The sequence below is a fragment of the Chelonoidis abingdonii genome, chromosome 9 (genome assembly GCF_003597395.2).
Source record: "Chelonoidis abingdonii isolate Lonesome George chromosome 9, CheloAbing_2.0, whole genome shotgun sequence".
NCBI lineage: Eukaryota > Metazoa > Chordata > Testudines > Testudinidae > Chelonoidis > Chelonoidis abingdonii.
Window position 1 is genome coordinate 49,769,852 of NC_133777.1, and position 20,071 is coordinate 49,789,922.

At 38.4% G+C, this 20,071-nt stretch overlaps 1 protein-coding gene across 4 annotated transcripts in view; it reads left to right on the forward strand.

The window, feature by feature from the left end:
* SCAPER (S-phase cyclin A associated protein in the ER) overlaps positions 1 to 20,071 on the forward strand; it is a 357,916-nt gene that overhangs the window by 82,112 nt on the left and 255,733 nt on the right. For 3 of the 4 annotated variants that reach the window (XM_075069525.1, XM_075069528.1, XM_075069527.1), the window contains 3 exons: positions 2,369 to 2,529; positions 14,774 to 15,036; positions 18,224 to 18,469. In XM_075069525.1, the coding sequence (XP_074925626.1) occupies positions 2,369 to 2,529; positions 14,774 to 15,036; positions 18,224 to 18,469 (670 nt within the window). The remainder of the gene's footprint in view (positions 1 to 2,368; positions 2,530 to 14,773; positions 15,037 to 18,223; positions 18,470 to 20,071) is intronic. The other variant, XM_075069526.1, reaches the window with a different exon arrangement.

A 20,071-nucleotide genomic window follows, 5' to 3' on the forward strand; every position in this document is an offset into this window, starting at 1 on the left:
CTCAGCCTTGTATAATGGTACTAACACTTCCCTGTCTCTACTAGAAATACCTTGCCTGATGCATCCTAAGACTGCATTAGCCTTCTTCATGGCCGTATCATGTTGGTGTGATGATGTATGCATGATTGCAGATCCTGGCACTCTGTTATAGTGAGAGAACTGGGTGCTCTTTCTTGTGTATACCTGATGTGATTTTCTACAGGGACAAAGTCATCCTGCATATATACTCATTTTTTTAATGAGCTTTGAAAGTAATCATCTTCGAGTGATGATCCCTATGTGTATTCCACATGTGGGTGCGCATGCGCGCCATGCGCTTGAGTCCGGCAGTGTTTCTTAGCAGCGTCTGTTATCCCTCACATGCGCAGTGTATCTCCTCGTGCGCTCAGCCGAGGGTATAAGAGCTGGTACGGGTCGATGCCCTCCAGTTCCCTCTTACTGCTACATGACCTGAGTCTGGACCTTTTCTTTTGTGCTTTTAGTATGCTAAGAGAGTTATTCTTCTTTGTACGTAGTATGTAGATAGTTTTACAGTTAGGTGAGTTTAAGTTTGGCTAGTGTAGTAGTTCTTTTTCCCTGTTCAGGGACTGCCCCCTCCTACCTTGGCTTATGCCCAGGATCCCGGACTTCAAAAACTCTCTCTCCTGCCCATGCTCTTTCTCCATGAGCGTGCTGCACCATATGTAAGTCTTTCCTGCCCAGGACCAGGGAAGTCTGCAAGCTCTGCCTTGACAAATACCTTATGGAGGAGGCTATGCAGCCCCAGGCGCCTTCGGATCCTGGCCCAGGAGACCCACCTGTACAGCAGCCACTACTGGTGGTGAGTTCAAGGACAGGTCCCGGCATGAGAGCAAAAAACATGGGCACAAGAGCAGATCTCCACAGAACACTGCTCACAAGTGCAGCATTTCCTCCCTCAGCCAGGTTGGATGAGATGTAGTGTGCGGAACTGGCCAGAGCGGCACCCAAGATCCCCCGAATGGAGGACAAGGCCAAGCACAAATGGGATCTGGTGGTACCAATGATCATCTTGGCACCCAAGCTCCCAGAAGCTCACCAGCGTGCGCAACACCACTTGCTCTGCCAGTGCCCTTGCGCCTGCCAGACAGGCCAGCCACATAGACCCTGCCAGGCCACTCAGGTTTTTCTGTCAGTGTTTTGTGGGCCCCTGGCTGCATGGAGACATTCCTGATGATGGAGGAGTTAATCCTCCACTTTATGGAATACAGATAGGGACCACATATCTTGAAGAATCTCCAGTTACAAGTAAGTAACCTCCTCTTATTTCCATTTCACCTTATTCAGAATATTGTTCTGAATGGGTTTTTTTCCGGAAATCAAATGAAGAAAAGGAAAAGTTGTGGCATATCCTTTAAGTATATAGATCACTGCAATTCTGTCCATCAAGAAAAGCTGAATTTAGGCAGTCTGAGTATTTGATCTTTCTTAAGGATAGAAGAACAGCCCCCAATATCTACAGTTTATCTTTGCTAGGTAAGTAATAGAAACCTTCAAAGTAGCATGGGTCCATGGATTTATTTTAGCTAGATGTACAGTGGAAAGTTAGAAAATATGATGGATCCATGAATTTGTGTATATTCTATATTTATAGCAGAAGCCCACAACACAGCAGTCTGTACTTGGCTAACCTCATAGCCCTTTCTACACAAGGCATTGTGGATTCTTGGGCAAAGAGACCTCTTTGTGCAATTGGGTACTTGGTGCTCCCCAAAGACTTCTTTTCATGCTTTACAAACTTAATGTCTTTCCATCAAAGGATGCCACATTTAGGAACCATGTTCTCTAATCATCAAAGTGTTGAGATCTTTCCTCACTTATTAGCTCCCTTTTAATTTTTAATTTAATAGTTTGAGACTTTGGCTTCCTGTTGAATTAAAGTTCCACTGCTGTTTGTGTATGGAGAAAGTGTAAACAGTCTGACTCTTCTCTCTGAAATTTTGTATAATTGGGAATGCTAAACAGTACTCATTCATGTGTGCCATTGGGAAGTAGGATCCAAAAAGAATATTTTTTTAATCTGCTAGGTCTTTTCTGTGTCCTGGTTTCCACTGATACTGTCATTCACCCTTTAGTTCAGTCAGAAAAGTTTTATATGTTTAAATATCTTCTTTAAATATCAAGAAGATTTTCTGCTCTGAAAATTGTGTAAGTAAAGAAAGAGAGATGGGGGCAAGAATAAGAGCTTTCTATTGGTTGTCAAGAGGTGCCATTTTTTTAGAGCCACCTTTTAATCTAAGTCACCAAAAGCCAAGATACAAAAGAAATGAACACCTAAGAAATTCTTCGATAAACCATTCCATTATTTGATCCGAAAGTGATATATCTATGAATTATTTTTTTTACTTAGGAATCCATCTGTGACAATTGCTGCCACTCGTCTGGCTCCTTCAGGTGTAAGTTGGGCTGATAAGGTGAAAGCTAACCATGGAGCTAAAGCTGCCACTCCAGAGCTAGTAGCTACACAAACCTGCATGCCAACACCAGTGCAGAAGTCATCACGGAGAAATGGCAAGTGTCCTTCAGTGAGCTATTATCTAAAATTATTATTATGGCCCAGCTATTGAAAAGTTAGTTCAATCAAAACCACAACTTTTGTTGTTACAGTACACCAATTTAGCTTTACATAAAATAACAGTAAAATTAAATTAATGATCAAAATGTAGGTTCTTCCAACATTGCTTTTTCAATGCTGCTGTTGAAGTTGAGGAAGATTTCCCATTGCAAATTTGTTTTTTCAAGTGCTGATAACTTTTCATTGACTTGTAACCTACCTGACACCTCATATAGGAAAAAAAATGTGACTAAACTTTTGGTTTAATGAAACTACTATTTACCTTTCTTTAAAACTCCTTCAGAGGTTTGTTTTCTAAACTTCATCATGGACATCAGGGATCACAACAAAAAAGCCGTAAGTGTTTTGATTCTCAGGTTCAGAAGTGTACAAATGGCCCCGCAAGAATAATCTTTGATATTTTCCAAAAGAGCTTGAAGATGTGTCTCCACAGATACTAATGCACTAGACCTGTTCTGAAGAAGTGATAATGGATGGCTTGTTCTTTCTCTGAAGAGTTGTCACACTTGTAGTTCCTTTCCCTTTGTTTAAAGAGTGTCCTTGGAGAAGCTTTTAATTCACAGCCTTTTGCTTTAGAGAAGATTGTTTCACTGGAAATAGTAAAAAACAAACAAAACTTTGCCTTTTGCTTTATGAACTCTCTCTCTCTCTGCCAGGATATATTGGGGCCATGGAGTGTTTTCAAAGATTGTTTTCCCCATTTATCTTTTAATTTATTGACCCAGTTTTCTTTATGCAAACACAGCATTGAGATAGAGGAAGTAGATATCTTCCCCAAAAAATGAATTCAGAATCCCATTTCTAATATATTTAGTATCTTAAAGAAAAACTACTAGAAAAGAAAGACATGCACTTCATGTATTTACACATTAAAAGTATTGTTAGTAAAAATTATGCACCGTATATAGAGCTGTAAATTTTCATGGTGTTTTACAAAGGTCAAACATGTTTCCGGTCTCAAAATATCTTACAATTTAAATTCAGTTTTGTAACAGCAGTTTCCTATGGTCAGAAAAGAACAGTCGAAAGCTTACTAATTTCTTCTCTCACATCCATTCGGTCCTGCTATTTTACTGGTCTGTCTCCCTGAGCATCATTTTGAAATGACCTCTTGACTCTAGTGTCACTTCTACACCTCAACAGTTTTTTTTTGTTTTTGGTCTAGCATTTTTATGTATTCTTGACAACATATGTATAAAATGGAAAACTGAGAAATTGCAGCTACGACATAACAGGACTGCAGTGTGGCATATGATTTATTTCAGTGATGTATGTGATTTTCATATAAAAATAAAATAACGTACAGGAGAAATGAGGAGCAGCAGATATCACCAGCTCTTTTTTGACATATATGAACTATACCTCATACAGAAGTTTAAGAAGTGTGAGCATTCCAGGAGACTGAGCATTCTGACTCATATTAGAGCTGCGTTACTTTGAGACTGCTGTGAAAAATGGAAAACTTTGAAGAATATCATCTCAAACTACAAACTTTAAATGAAATGTGTCTTTTTAAAACCATTACAAATTCTTTACTGTCATGAGGTGCCATCTCCTGAGGAACAAAATAAAGGAAAACTACACTCAGCGTAAGAATATTTACATGCTGGAAGTGAGAGAAGTGCAATCTGTTGCTGGTTGGTCTAGTATATGCCACTTTTGAGTTGCATGCTGGAAAAGGTTCCTATAAGATGATGAATCTATTTAGATTGTAAGCTCCTTGGTTAGGGACTGGGTTTATATCATGCCAAACATTATGGGTTCTGTATGATTGTTGTCTCTAGACACTACCGTATTACAGGTAATAGAGTGGGGAGTTTGATGGTGAGCAGACAATAAGATAGGAATTCCTATCTAAGGAATAGGAAAAGGGGCTATAAATTCCCACCTTTCTGAGAGCCCACTTCTGGAGGAAATACCATGATTTTCAAAGCTAGAGCTTGGTCTGTTTGTGAGAATTGTATATTTTTTTTGTTTCCAATTGTTACATTTTTGTAACTAAAAATGGAATTTTTTTGGAAAGCAGTTACTTCTTGTGCTTGAAGTGTACCACCACTGCTTCACATCTACCTGTTACTGACAGCATCTTTGATTACAACTCTTTCAGTTTTAGTAAAGATCTAATTTACTTTTCATTATCTCTGCAAAAAGAAAACACGTCTATCATACCTCCCCATCTCCGTTAATTTCCACTTTTGGGTGCATCCTTTCAGGATGTGATTGTTTGCTTCTATAACTTCAAATTTCTGGGTTGTTGAAGCACCTGTCATACATCTATTAAAAATACCACAGTAATTGTATAGTAGAAGCTAGGCTGAAGGAACTTGTTAAAGAGAACTTTTCATTCCTCACCACATCACCTCATGGAACCATAAGCAAAGGACACTGTGTGTGAAAGAGAGAGGAGTGATGAAAGACAAGACATGCAAAAGGATATTTATGTTGTCCTGATAAGTGACAGGCTGATCTCTCAAAGAAACTCTTATTAAATAAAAGGTTGCTAATAGAAGGAAAGGGTTTACAGCTATCATTTGAATTACTTCTTGTAGCCTGCAACTAAATGAGAATATGTTTAAATGTTGTGTTTAAGTTTGAATAAGCTTCTTCTCTATAGTTCCTAAAACAGATGCAACTGATTTGGATTTGGCTATTAATGTTGCAGAACAGATGTTGGCTGAACATCCCAGGAGATGGAAGAAATTCTTACTTCCTAGGAACAAGAAAAGAGGTGGGGCTATCTTTTTCAGAGAGATCCATGGTCTTAAAAAGAAGCTCAAGAGGGGCTGCAGACTCTTTCAATAGCAGTGGCATATGGGTACCATGCTTGTACAGAAAATACTTTGTGCTTAGTACTTAAGCACAAAGTACTAGGGAATGGTTACTTCTCGTTACACTACCTAAATTTTGCTTCTTTTATTGGTGCACCAGATCATACTGAGAACAGATTGTACTCAATACAGTTACTCAGTATTGCATTGAGTACACTCATTGTTGAAATACTTGAGAGGATTTGTACCATGCATCTTAGTTTTATTGGATCATCTAAGGGGCCCTTGCTCTGTCACTGATATTGCTGAGTCACTGAACAGCGTCTGAGTCCTCCTGGGGCAAACTTGTAAGTGTATTGATGAGGATTTGGGTTTCCTCTGGTTTTTTCTTGGGCACTTTACAGTCTTAGTCCATATTAAGATTTTTCATCAACATCCTTTCTCTTCAAGACTTCAGGGTTTCAAGCCCTGTTTACTCCCCTCACCCAATCTTCCATCTCTGAACTTTGGTTCAGCATGCTATTACCACATGTCACAGGGTGCACCTCTTACTGCTGGGCTGACGTCTCCTCCTGGTCACTCTGAGGATTAGCTGTTGAGGCTGACACCCCTCCCACAGATTGCACACCATCACTCTGATTCTGGTCTGCAGCTCCTCTCTCTCCAGGACCCTCAGCATCTCCTTCGCGACTTAGCCCTCTCCCTAGGTTACTCAGCGTTCCCTTTCCTGGGGTTCAGTCCATCAGCAGTCTTAGGCAGCCTTCCCATTCACTGCCTCAGTTTCTATGCCACACCTTTGGTGGCTGGTAGGCGAACCTGGGCCCACCCTCTTTTCTGGGTTCCAGTCCAGCTCAGCAGTTCTGGACCTCCTCTCTCTGCCCTCACTGCTCCTTCCCTAGAGTGCTTCCTGCATTTTGGTTCCCCTTCTCTCTTTGTGTGTACCAGCTCCAAGAACCCTCCTCCCCCTTTCCAGGGAGTGACTGCTGTCTGCCTTCCTGCGGCCTTTTACAGCAGCCCCCAAGCACTCCTCCCTCTTCCCAGGGAGTGACTACCCTTTTTCAGCAGCCCTAGACTGTAGCCTTCTACCTGGCTTTATAGGCAGAGCCTGTTCCTGCACAGGTGGGCCTGCATGCAATCATTTAGTTCTCTGTTCAGTGGCTCCTCCTCCAGGTGCAGCTTGGGCAGTTAATTGGCTGTCTTAACCCTGGTCAGTCCTGTGTGGAGTGGAGACCCCATCACACCACACTTCACCATGTCACTTGTCTCTCTTTTTTCACCTTGATTACTAGTATGTAAGAAGGAAGATGCCCCAGAAGCTTTACTAAGTTTGCATATTGTAGTGAGAGAATATCCTTTATGGACATGCATAACTACTGTGGAAAGGTGGCGCTTGCAAAATCGCTTTCAGTCTCTGTGCCCTGTGCTCTAAGACCTGAAATGTCTGTGTCACTTGCCTATGTCAAGGCTTCAATTCCCTTAGTAGTATAGTGTGCTATCCCAGGGGACTTGGCACTGATTCTTCATAGAATATGCCATCACTGTCTTTAAAGCACCATGTTCAACCCATTTAAAGAAGTGACAGGTTATCTCCTAGTTTGTGATTTATGCTGTCCTCAATACCTACTGGCAATCCCTGAAATCTACACAGGTACCCAGTCCAAAAGATTATCAGATACAACAAAAGGAAATATTGCCATAGCAGGAGATGGCTTTGATAGAGATGTGGTTCTTTGCAGCATTTTTGGTGCTTAGCAGCACTGACCTGACACTGGCGCTGGATGGAGTCCTCCATTCCATGAGAGGCCTGAATGCACTGGACTAAATTCATGAGTAGATGGCACAGCGGACAACACATTTATCTGCAGTGATTGTCTTAATACTGTTGATTTTGGCACCAGTCTCAACTCTCCAGTTTCCTTTCCTGACATAGCACCTGTGACATCTATTAAGGTGAACTCTGAGGATCAACACTACAAAAGTGATGCCCACTCCTTGTCAACTGTTGAGAATAGCCTACTTCCAACTTAATTGATTTGGCTCGTTAGCCCTGACCCCCAGCTTGGTAAGGCACCTCCCATCTTTTTTCATGCTGTGTATTTATACCACCCTACTGTATGTTCCACTTCATGCATCTGATGAAGTGGGTTTTAGCCCACGAAAGCTTATGCCCAAATAAATTTATTAGTCTCTGAAGTGCCACAAAGACTCCCTATTGTTTTTTCTGACGATGAAGATGATCAAGGCGTGTTGTTGGGACACTGAAGAAACTGGTGACTCCTTATAGATCATCTGTATGTAGCTGTAACTGCAGGGGAAGAGGACAAAGGGAATGGTTGTTCTGGAGGATCCATCCTTTGCCCATATTTTTGAAGTAGGCAGCTAAAGTTTCAAGCTTTAATTCAGTCTCTTTTTAGAAAATGCAAAGAACTGAAGTTGACCGTGATGTGGGTCAGGTTCAGCTTTTGAACAGAGCGATCTGATTATTGTATTCTATTCTGGATATGATAAAGAGAAGACTGAATTTTTTACTGTTGTTTGGATCAAAAAGTTTTTTGGAAACAGAATTTTACCAGCTTTTCTGGTTTTTGAACAGACAGACAACTTCAAGCTAAAATCAGGGACCGTTAAATATACCTAGAACTGTGATTCCCTTCACCAGGCCAAATTCATAAAAAATGAGTGACAAGCAGATTTTACTAATTTTACATTATGTGATATTCAGAGATTTTTTTTTCTATATACAACATACTGGATTCTAGGAATCAGGTAGTCTCTCTCCAAAAAGTAGACAAACACGACCCTGATAGCCTTTCATTTTCTTATTACATCGCCTTTCGGTTTTTGGCATTCTAGTCTTAACTAATCGAAAGCTGTACCCCTCTTTCTCCTGGCTGTGTACACCTTGTGCTAGCAACAAAGAAGAGAGGGGTGTAGTGCTGCTACAGGGAATCCTCTACTATCTGGATCCACTGTATTTAAGTCTATATTGTGCTGGCAGACTGGGACCTGAGAAATGGACCCACTATATTCTTCTGTTGTTAGAGAAATGGGAATAAATTGAGAGAGAAAATTTTGTCAGTCTCTAAAGCTCTAGTTGACAGTGGTTTGTTCACAGAACGTGATATTTGTCAGGTTTACTTTTGGCTGAGCTCTACTCCTGCAAGCTTGATCTTGCTTCCGGTTACATGTAGGACAGCATCAACAGACCTGCACTAGGAGCAAATTGGAGAAATATCACCACAGATATCAAGGCGTAGTTTGTTCCCTGCTAGGTTGTCAAAGCAGGATTTATTGCACATTAAGGAGACATAATCTCTGTTGGAAATTGTACTTCTCTTCTCCTTTTCCTCTTCTCTTTTGTCATTTAAAAAAAAAAAGCGTTGTGAATACTAGTTTTACTAGATCGGATGATTTAGGTCTCTCAACAATTTTACCTATATCCATTGCCTGAGTCAACTCTTGTGGAGACAGTGCTTCTAATTATGACTGTCAAGATTTATTGCTTCTTACAGCATTGCATTTTTTCTGTATTTTCTCTTTTTCTTTCCTATCTTCTGTCCTATACTCCTGTCTTTGGCTTACCAGAAGTTATGGAAAAATAATTTCCGTTCCTACTGGGCTTATGTTTCCAACACTCATACATTCACAGCTCTCCATAGTGTCACTATAGTACCTACAGTAATATTATATAGATTTAAAATACAATAAAAGTTACCTGGGACTTAAAGGTTACTAATGATGGGGTAAAGCCAAGTTGGCTTAGGTAATAAATCACTGGCAAAGAAATGTTTAAGTGAGCACAGATCTCATAAGGCAGAACTTCTTGGAGTATTGCATATACTTGGATAAATGTGTCTTGTTGATTATACCAATAAGATTGCTGTGCAGTTCTGCCACATAGAGTAACTTTGAAGGAATAAGGACCAAATGATCATGGGGGCCTCAAGATAACAGATGGCATGTTACTTCCATGTAATACCAGAGCAAGCAGAGACAGGGAAGTTCAAGCAAAACTAGAGAATGAATTATTAACAAAACTGGGCAAGTAACCAAATCCAGCATGTGATACTTAGCATGTGGAGAATAGCTAGTGTGCTCTGTGAAAATAATTCAAGACTTCTGAAAACAGTTGTTACACACCAGGGATAATACCTTGATTAGTGTTAATTTTGCTCAAGATCAAGAGCCAAGTGAGCTAATGTCAATGAAAATATTAGTGCTGCAAAATTTGTGTTAAAATAGTATTGTTTGCAGTGGTTGAGAACATAAGATGGTGAAGGGTAAATTAAAATTGAAAAAGATTTAAAAAAATAAACTTTTGAGTTCATGAATGGGTGTCAGATGTCTAGTATAAGGCTCCAGTTTCATACCTGTACCTAAAAAATAAATCAGCAGAATACTGTTGTAAAAGTATATTTATATTGGAAGAGCCTCATCAAATAAAGCATGTCAGTGGATATAATGTACTCTGAGTGTAAAGAAACTCTATCCAAAACTCTTTTAGTGCCTTGTCCTTCCTTATTTGTCTTAAAGGTGAACTTTAAAACACCTTTAAGATAAATAAGGAAACTTTAAAACTTTTCAGAATTGCATGACATACTTAAAATCTTCCACTTATCTGATTCCTTTTTGGACATTTCCATTGTGCTTGTAGAGTTTCTGATTGCTCTTTTGTCCCAGAATGATGTATTTTTTTCAGTATCATGGTAATTTAGATGCAGCCAGCAGGACTTCACGTGATTTAAATTATTCCAAAATTAACTTAAAAAAAATCTTTTTATGTGCTTAATGTCTTTCCTGTGCTTGCTTTTGCAGCATTTAGCACATAATTGTAGGGTTAACCAATCTTTGCAACTTATCTTTAAGTTTGAACTTTCTTGCTGTTTTAATTGACATTAGCAGGGATAACTTTGTGGCGTTTACTTTTTTTCATCCCTTGCAAAACTTAGTGGAGGACATTGAGGACTCCTGTTGGAGTTCTGTTCCTCTCTCATCTCTTTATATTAATAATGGAACGATGATAATAATAGTTAATTAATGCATACTATTTACATAGTACCTTTCATTCCAGGATCTCAAAGTGCTTTCAATCAATAATTAGGCCTCACAACCCTCCTATGAACTACATTCCTGATCCATCCTCATCCAAACCTACTGAAGTCAAACATATTTTAATTGACTTCAGTGGGCTTTGGATCAGGCTGTACAATTCCTTAAATGTTATTGGCGTAAAGGGAAGTCCTGGTGTCCTGGACTATCCTGATTTACATCTTTTAAAGTTATGGGTTATAAATTGCATGGGTTATAAGTCAGCAGTATTATTTCCATGATCTGTGAAGAAATTTTCCTGCTTCCAGTAAGTTCCTGGAGAAAAGATAGTGTAATCCTGATCTGGTAATAACACTATTAGATAAATTGAGACTATAGGTAAATAGTAGTATTCATTTTAGAGACAGAGAGACTGAGACACAAATAGATTAAATAGCTTGCTTGAGATCATATGGTAAGTCCGCAGCAGAGCAAGAAATAGAACCCAGATCTCTTAACTTCAGGTCTCCATAACTCTAACCAGAGGCACACTCTCATCTTTATTTAAGTATACTATTTTGGAGGAATAAGCACAGGCCTTCTGCAGAGATATACTGTCTTTGGCTGCTATCAACAAACAGAAAAAGCCCCTTGCAGAATCATTCACACAAAGTTTTGTGGCTTGTGTTGAAAATGTCTGTGACCAGTTTGCAGGTAATGGGTTCTCTGAAGTAATGTAAAGCAGTTTGATTTGTAAATATTTGATTGCTCTTATTTCAGCTATCTCAGATTATCAGCTTTGATAATATTTAACAGATCACAACCTTTTTATTTTTATGCTAATTGTGACCACGGAATTATCATTAACAGATGCTTGAATTACAGCATCTATACGTTTGATCTATTTAAAAACAAAAATGGGGACAGCAGGCGCGCTGCCAGCTTTTTTGCCGCCCTAGGCAGCGGAAGGTCCTGCCCCCGAAATGCCACCCCTGACAGAGGTGGTGGAAGGTCCCGCCCCCAAAATACCGCTGACGACCGGGGTGGCCCAAGATCCAGCCGCCATGGTTGCTGCCCCCCAAATGTTAGCGCGCTTGGCGACTGCCTACGTCACCTAATAGGTTGCGTCGGACCTGGGGGACAGATAGTCAGCTGACGTAAATATCCCTATAGTTCCATTGACTTCATTGACTATCTATCTACTCCAGCATTTCCACATATTTGTTTTTCTGTACAAAATGGGGAAAAAAGATAACTAGATTAAGTCCCCAGTAATTGCAAAATGTTAGGTGCTGAAGGATGGCAAAGAATAAATATGCAATTTACACTGCTTTGTTTTGTGTCCAATTCCAAGTTTGTTAGCCTCCCAATAAAGTTGGTCCCAATTCAGCTCCCACTGAAGTTAATCGAAGTAGAATAAGCTGGTAACATTCTGTTTTATGCAACAACCTCTGTTGTTGTTGGAAATCCCAAGACTCTAGCATTGCAACACTTTGTAGTACAATCCCTAGGTGCACTGGCACTAAACTTAATGATTTACAGGATTTGATGCCAGGGCCCTTGTGCTGGTTTACAGTGATGCTTCAGAGTTGGAGGCACAAAGGATTCTGGAACACAAAAATGGAGATCAAGGCAAGATAGCCTTTTGTATTGTAACTTTGTTTAATGTCATTCAAGGGGAACAGGTGTCTGATACCCTCATCTTCCTAAATGGTTGTCTGATCACCAATACTTAAAGCTGATCCAGTTCCTCCTGAAGCCCAGATACAATGTGAGTCTGGCTGCCGGAGCGGCACAAGATTTTTCAAAGAGCATAATAATGCACCCAATATATTTTTTAAAGATATTTATATATTCATTTTATAAATCAGATATCCAATAATTCAAACATTACCAAAATCTTCAAGAGTAATGTGCAATTTGTCATAATGTATCAATCCAGTTCTGTAATTATCCCTTACATGCACGCCATCAAATGATAATTTAACCAGTACCCCTGGTTGTTTTTTTGCAAATAATTAATAATGGCATAAGTAAGTTATGAAACCACTTAAGTTTGAAAATTTTGACTCAGATGTCCTGACTCCCAGTCCTTTTGCCTTAATCACATGACCAACTTTCCTGTTGTAAAGGTTTTGAGATACCTTGATCATAAGAGGAGTTTATATGCTGGTTATACTATGCTAGTATATACTATGTTAAGATTAGTCTCTCACAGAATTGAGCGGTTTTTTGTCAGTTTCATTTCTATGATTTGCTCTCAATCATGACAAACATTCTTTCTTACAGACCTTTCCATTTTTTATTGGAATGGTTCTTCAAAACAGTTTATACCAAAGGTATACGATAAAATATTGCCCATAGTTAATTCCTTAGTTTTTTTGAGTTCTAAGTTTATTCTTATATTGAGATGCTCTTCCTTTACTATTTTCTTTAATTTTTTCAATATTTTACTAGATAATAGTGTTTGTGTTGGCCATCTCCTTGGTTAATGGATTAACTCCAAGCTCTAAATAGTATTTCTTTGTACAAGGAAACTTTTGAAAGAGTGTTTTTCTTTCCTGTTTTAAAATAAAATGATTAATTGTAGTGTTCATAAAGGATGAAAAACTAAATATTCTGAGAATATCCAAGAGAGTACATATTAGGCTTCTCTGTTACTTATTTTGTCATACTTTTTTTTTAAAGACTGTTTTAAGATTCTTTGCTAATTTGTGCTCTTTCTCTTAAACAGAGTATTGTAAAAGCATCTATTTTATTTATATTTTTTAAATTAAAGAACTGTGTTCAATTTAAGATTCCTTTTTTGTGATAGTTCTTTTTTGAGCCTTTTTCTGTGACTACCTGGGCATACATATACATGAGTAGGCCCATCAATATTGGTGGAACTTCTTGCATGCATAAAACTAAGCAAATAAATTGTATGCAGATTAGGGGCCTTGGTCACTAGAGAATGATGTAAAGCCCAGCAAGGTGAAAGATTATTAAAAGTACTAAATGTATCTATTTCCTATATTATTATTATTATTTTTAAAAGCCAAGACTGTTTGTACACTTTCCACATATTTTGTTGGTTAAATGTAACAACAGAGGGCAAAATTCAAAGAACAAGGGCAAACTTTAAAAAGGACAAAAGGGTTTTATTTTCAAATAGCTTCTCTTGGAATAAATTTCCTTGTTCCTGAATGGATTTTATAGATAATACATACTTATGTCTGTTAGAGTGCAGACCATCTGCCAGTATACAATATACTTATATGCTAAACAGTCCAAGTTCACAAAAAAAGATTTTCTTCAGTTTACTTTTGAAAGCAAAAGGATTGCTGGAAACTTTAATAATGAGTCTTTCTTAAACTTTGTGAGAACTCATTTGCTGTTAAGCATTGGAAATAATGGTAATGTTGTATGTTCTTCTCTGTAGGGTACAAATCCTACAAAGTCTGGCTGAATAAGGCTGATCCTGCAAATATTTAGGGATATTAACTATATATATTATTCTTATTTAGCAGTTACTGGATGGGATCTAAACTGAATCAGTAGAGTTTACTATTTAATATTGAGTTTGTATAATTATTTAACATTGAACTTGTATAAAACCTGTGATCAAAAGACACATTTCCATGAAATTAAAAAAAAAATCAATGGAAACTGCTCTTCTAAATAAATTAACTTACGCTTCAATCTGCAACCCAAACTTAGCAGCATTTTGCTATTTCATGACACTCAGAAAGTGAAATTATCTGGAAATTTACACCAAATAGTGTAGTTCTATGATCCAATTTGAGCGAAATGCAAAAAGTAAACAAACAGCAGGCATAGAAAAATATTAAATTATATTTTAAAAAATGCTTTCACTTTTAGTAGCATAAGGCCTCAGTCTTGCAAGTGCATCTCCATGGGTAGATCCTTGTGCTTGAATGGAAGCCCATTGAAGTCATCGCGGTCTATATGGGTGCAAGAGTCTGTGCACCGAGCTCTGATTGCAGTATCAGGGCCTGAGAATGGTAATAGAAACATAGATCAGAAAAATCTATTGTTAAAAAGTATGTGTACGTACCAAAAAAAAAAAAAAGTACAAACCCTTATGTTCATGAGTAACTTGGCTCATGGAGGTAGCCCCTTAGAAGTCAATGGAACTACTCCCACTAGTAAAGTATGTATGTAGGAGTTTGCAGGATGGGGCCCAGGCTTTTTAAACCAATGGTGTCCCTTGGAAGGAAAATTATTCTTGAATAGTGTCTAATAGGTTTCCATATATTTTTAAAGAGAAAAGGTGTTCTTGTTGTGCAAGAACAATTTAGACAATAAAACTGCTAATTGTGGCTTTGCAAAATTGTATTTATAAAGCTATTTCTTGGTGGGGTGTTCTTGTTTCTTTGTGTAGAACGGAAGGATGCAGAAGGATGGGAAACAGTTCACCGTGGAAGGCCTGTTCGATCTCGATCTACAGCTGTAGTAACAAAAACTCTTGTAGCTGCAGAATTACTAAGAGCTAAGGATGACAGTGACAAAGAAAATGTAGTCTTCAGACAATCAGAAAGTAAACAGAATAATTCATTCGATGAAGATAGTGCATCCAAAAATACAGAACTTCTGCAGAAAGATTCTTTATATCTGAGTGAGCATCCTCTTGCTGAAAGGACTCAGGTCAGTGTAATTTGGAAACATTTTTTTATTTTTATTATTGTAATATTTTGCTAAGGTTTATATGGAAACATTAATCATGGTTGTTATGTCCAGTGGCTTATTCTTTAACCTGATTGAAAGGTTTTAAAACACTTGGAACTTTTATCAAATCCTTTTTATTATGATTAATATACAGAAACTACAGTGTGAATAACATTAAGGTGGCAACATAAACTGACAGTGATAAAAAAACTCTTATCAGATAGAGATGCTCCATATATTTTACAGTGTCTAGAAAAATAATTGGGCATGGTAGTATGGTAGTCGGCAACTTAGTTGAAGTCAGTGGATCTGCTCACCCACAAGGCCTGCAGGATTGGACACATTATTTGTTGCAAGAATAACCAAAATGTTTTAATGTTTTTGAAAGTATAAAATCAAATTTGGCTTTAACAGTAGCTCCTAGCGCAGACAACCAAATATTAAAAACTAAAGTACATCAGAAAAATTATCTGTATTCACTTATGTACAATGAGTGCCTGGTTATGCTGTCAACTCTACATGCCCACGTTGGGGATGGTTCAGAGCTACAGTGCCTCCTGGAGTTCCCTGGCACATGGAGTATGTCCCTTGCAACTCTCTTTAGAGGAGTGAAGCCTAATTGTCCCTTTGTGGCTGACATTCTGATGGATGATGTTGAAGGGGTGGTATAAGGGATATATCCTTTGACACTTATTGTGGCCCCTCCCCACTTCCTCTGGTGGTGACTAGAATCCTATGGGGGGGCACGGGCAGGTGACAGACTCTGTATTCTAAAAATATACGTTATCACTAAAGTGACAGGATTGCAATTTTACCTGCTTTCCATGCAGGGAGATGATAGAAATAGCAAAGGAGTGGGACAATCCTTTCTTTCCTCTCGTTATTGCATCTGTGCAAGGGCCAGGCAAAATCTGGCCATAAATTTAATCCTTTGCATGAAAATGAACTGGTGTATGAGCATGGTTTAAAACCCTAGGTGCATAGATATTACAGTGCAGTCAAAGGGAATGTGCTTTGCTAGAAGTACATGTAATAACATCATTTGTAATAGTAGTAATGTTGGTGGAAATTATTTACTGGTCAATATAGTTTGGTTAAAATGTTGTTAGGAAAGCTTAGTAACGAAGATATGTATGGTAGTCTTCTCCACTGTTGTGCTGAACTCTTTTGCTGTAGTGGGAATGTTTGTGTTTTTCAACATTATTTCATAAAATTACCATTTATTTTGCTATATTACTATTGATTTTCTCATAAACAGTGTTGACTACACTGTAAACATCAGTCAAGCTAATATAAATATTGCAAATAAGTATATTAGCAACAATGACTGTGATATAAATAATGTTGATGCCAGTATAAACGAAATTGTGTAAATTATGTTTAAGTCATTAGAACGATGATCCTTAAAGTATGCGTATTGATTGATTTAACAATGTGAGGCCAAATTTTGCTCTCCTATTCACCCATGTAATCCCACTGATTTAACAGTTACACTCAAAGAAGCATACCTGCTCCTGCCTCTGCAATTCTGGATGGTCTTTTCTGAAAAAGGACCAGTGTCATGATTCTACATAAGGAATGGGTGGCAGGATTCTGGAGAACCCACAGTATGTGTGTAGCTCAGCTCTGGGGGCAATCTTTTTGTGAGAATGCAGGAAGTAGATGGGTTGAGGAGGGGTAGAGCCTGGAGATCTGCTACTATACCAGTCCTCCCATCTTCTTCCCTGGAGGGTAAGGGCCCAGATAACATATTCCAGCTTTTATTTATATACAGGTATTAACACTGAATAGGTCTGATAGCCCTTCTGCCAAATTCTGCTTTTAGTTATACAGCAGTGCAACCACACTGACTTTGGTGAAGTCACAGGTTCCTGCATTTTGCTGCTTTGGGGATATTTCCACCCCCTCAAATCTCAATTAGTCCTCTCTGTAGGGAAAAAGGGAGGGAAGATTGTAGGCCTTAATAAAAGAATGTTGTACTGTATTTCCACATGTTATCCTTGTCTTCTTTTCTCAAAGTCATGTCTTCTACATCTGTTTTCCCAGACTTGTAACCCAAAATTAACTCCCTGGTTTTGAGCTGATTTTTAGAGTACTTAACATTTTATATCACTTATGGGCTTGTCTACACTTACATTTTATAGCGCTCAAACTTGCTGGCTCAGAGAGGTGAAAAATCACCCTCCTGAGTGCAACAAGTCTGAGTGCTTTAAAGTGCTAGTGTAGACAGGCTCCGAGCACTGGGAGCTATACTCCCAGCACTCAGAGCTAATTCCCTCATGGAGATGGATTACCAGGAGCGCTGGGAGAGCTCTCTCCCAGTGCTTGTGTGCGACCACACTCGCACTACAAGGCACTGCCATGGGAGCGTTCCCGCGATAGCGCTTTGAAGTTTCCAGTGTAGCCATGCCCTTAGTGTTTAGAGCAGTCTACAGTTGCAGTTGTGAGTTCTCAGCACTGCTGAGGTGTCTCAACTTGGATACCTAAAACGTAATGAACACACCATTAGTGGTCACCTGTGAAAATTTTGGTTTAAGAGACTTGCACAACATCATATAAGAACTTTGGCAGAGGGAGGAATAGAATCCAGTTCCCCAGAATGGAATTTAATTGCTTTAATCATGAGACCATCCTTTCTCTTCCTGCAGTTCCTTGCCTCATTTACTACATACATACCTTCCAGCTCCTTTAACAAATGAAGCAGGTATCCTGCAGAGAACAGCCTCATTCACTGTACAACGCTGATTTATTCACCGAGCATATTCTGTCCTATGCACTAACTGAGGCAGGGTTCTGTATGGAACATGTGCAAACTGAGGCTTATAATATGGCCCAGTTTGGCCTAATTTTTATGAGGATAGCAAAAGGCACATCCCTAGCACAAGGAAGACCCCTGCTGCTAGATGTCTCTGCTCCAAAGCATGGAGACACAAGAGCCTTTTAGCTGAAAACTTAAAAAAAAAATCAGCTTCAGGCCAGCACTTTCAAACGGTAAGTTATAAGTAGATGGAAAACGTCAGGCAACTTTAACTAACGCCGGCACTACTTGCATCACATGCAATAAGAGGGCTAAGTACAGTATTTTTATTAGCTTTTTTTTTCAAGTAGTATGTTTGAAAATCAATGTGTTGCATCTAACTTATTTTGTAAATATGTCTTTTATTAGTTCACAGCACACACACTAGAAGATACCAGAAACACTGGCAATGTGGTTTTACAAGACAGTTCTTGCTTACAAACCCCTGAAATGCCGGCAGTTGTCGTAGACACTGAACATACTTCAGAAAGTTTACAGATTGATGAATCTCCCTCCCTGATCTCTGGTAGTAAAGAACAGCATGAAGCATTAAAAAACAAGATAGAAAGTGAAATGGATCCCTCAGACATTTCAAATGTGAGTGCTGCCAGATTGGTAAGACAATTTACAAGAATTCTGAATAAATTACAGAGATGTGCCTTGGGTTTCTCATTCTGCTTTGCACAATATTTAATGTTAGCCTAGTAAAGAAGTTGTGAAAAAGTCCACAGAGCACCAAATGTATATAGTATGGCAAAAAATCATTTTTTTGCCTATGTCCAAGCACATTCAACTCTAGAATTGATTACAGTAAGACATCCGAGTTAGGCTAAAATACAGTAATGCACTGATTTGGATTACAAAAGTCACAACTCCAGTTCTTTCTGGAGACATATGATCAGAATTATTTTTCACTTCCTTTCATAATTGTTGATTTTAAACAGGCCTCCCGTTCATTGTTACAGTAATTCCACTAATTGCTTGAATTGGAAGAGCATGAGTTATTGAAATTCATTTGGAATGGTCAGACTTCTTTCCCCACTAAAATCAAGCCAACTTTTCTCTTATGTCTTCCCATGCAACTAGCAAGCGTGGCTGACATATGGTTTGGTGCCATTTCTTACCAGGGACCTTGTACAATATACAATATTTCCTTATACTTTTTTCTTTATTTTCTTTGTTTGCTTATTTTGAAGTATAAGCAGCATGAAGAATATTTTATTTCTGATCCTTTCAACAATTTGGTAGTTTAAAAAAATGTGCCTTAGTGCTGACGTAACAATCTCAATAATAATTTTACTGTGTACAATTTAAATATGTTGCATACTGTTCAAACAGAACTTTTTCTTGTCTAATAAAGCAAGATAGAAACTGTGTTAAAATCTCTGACATTAATCTCCCATACCATTAACATCACACATGCATGTCACTTTGCAGCAAGAGGACTTCCAAGAACAGACTGCTAATCTTAATTATAACTTTTATTTCATGATACTAAGTAAAATACCTTTGACATGCAAGACCGTTTTCTAATCAAAGGTGTCACCTTGTTCTTGGCTTTGACAGGGGGGCAAGGAATTGAAGGATCATGATGAATGAATTATCCATTTACCCCTATGTTTTGCCTACATTCGGAGATGTTACTGAGTATAATCATGGCTTCTAATAATTGAGTTAGCCGACATAATGTTGGCCATGACTTTTTGGCCTGTGTAGATAAGGACAAGTTATGTTCATCATCATGTAGCTAGTCTTGTTCCCTGATCCTCTCATGGAATGGCCATTCTGTATGCAGAGTACAGTTATGGTCTCAAATTTTGTATTGAGAGAATAACGAGTTTTTGTAGTCCTCATAACTTGTTTTTGGCTTATGAAGAATCCCATAGCAAATCAGCAAATATCTAAGTAGATATTTAGTTCTACCGCAGCTTATATAAAAAAGAACCTCTTCTTGTTCTAGAACTCTCCAGAGTCATTCTGCCAGAAATACTGCAGCTTCCAAAGCATGTGTTCTACCTGGGTTCCTATACTGCAGATCTGCAAGGATGCCACTTAAAACTCAGTTCAGACTTCCAACAGTATTGTCTAGATTCACAGGCTAGATTAAATTCCTCCTTTGTAAAGTGTTCCTGAAGTTCATTTTGATAACATATTGTAAGAGATTTTCTTGTAGCTATTTAATTAATTTGTTTGAAACTGCTAGGATTTTAGTCTGTT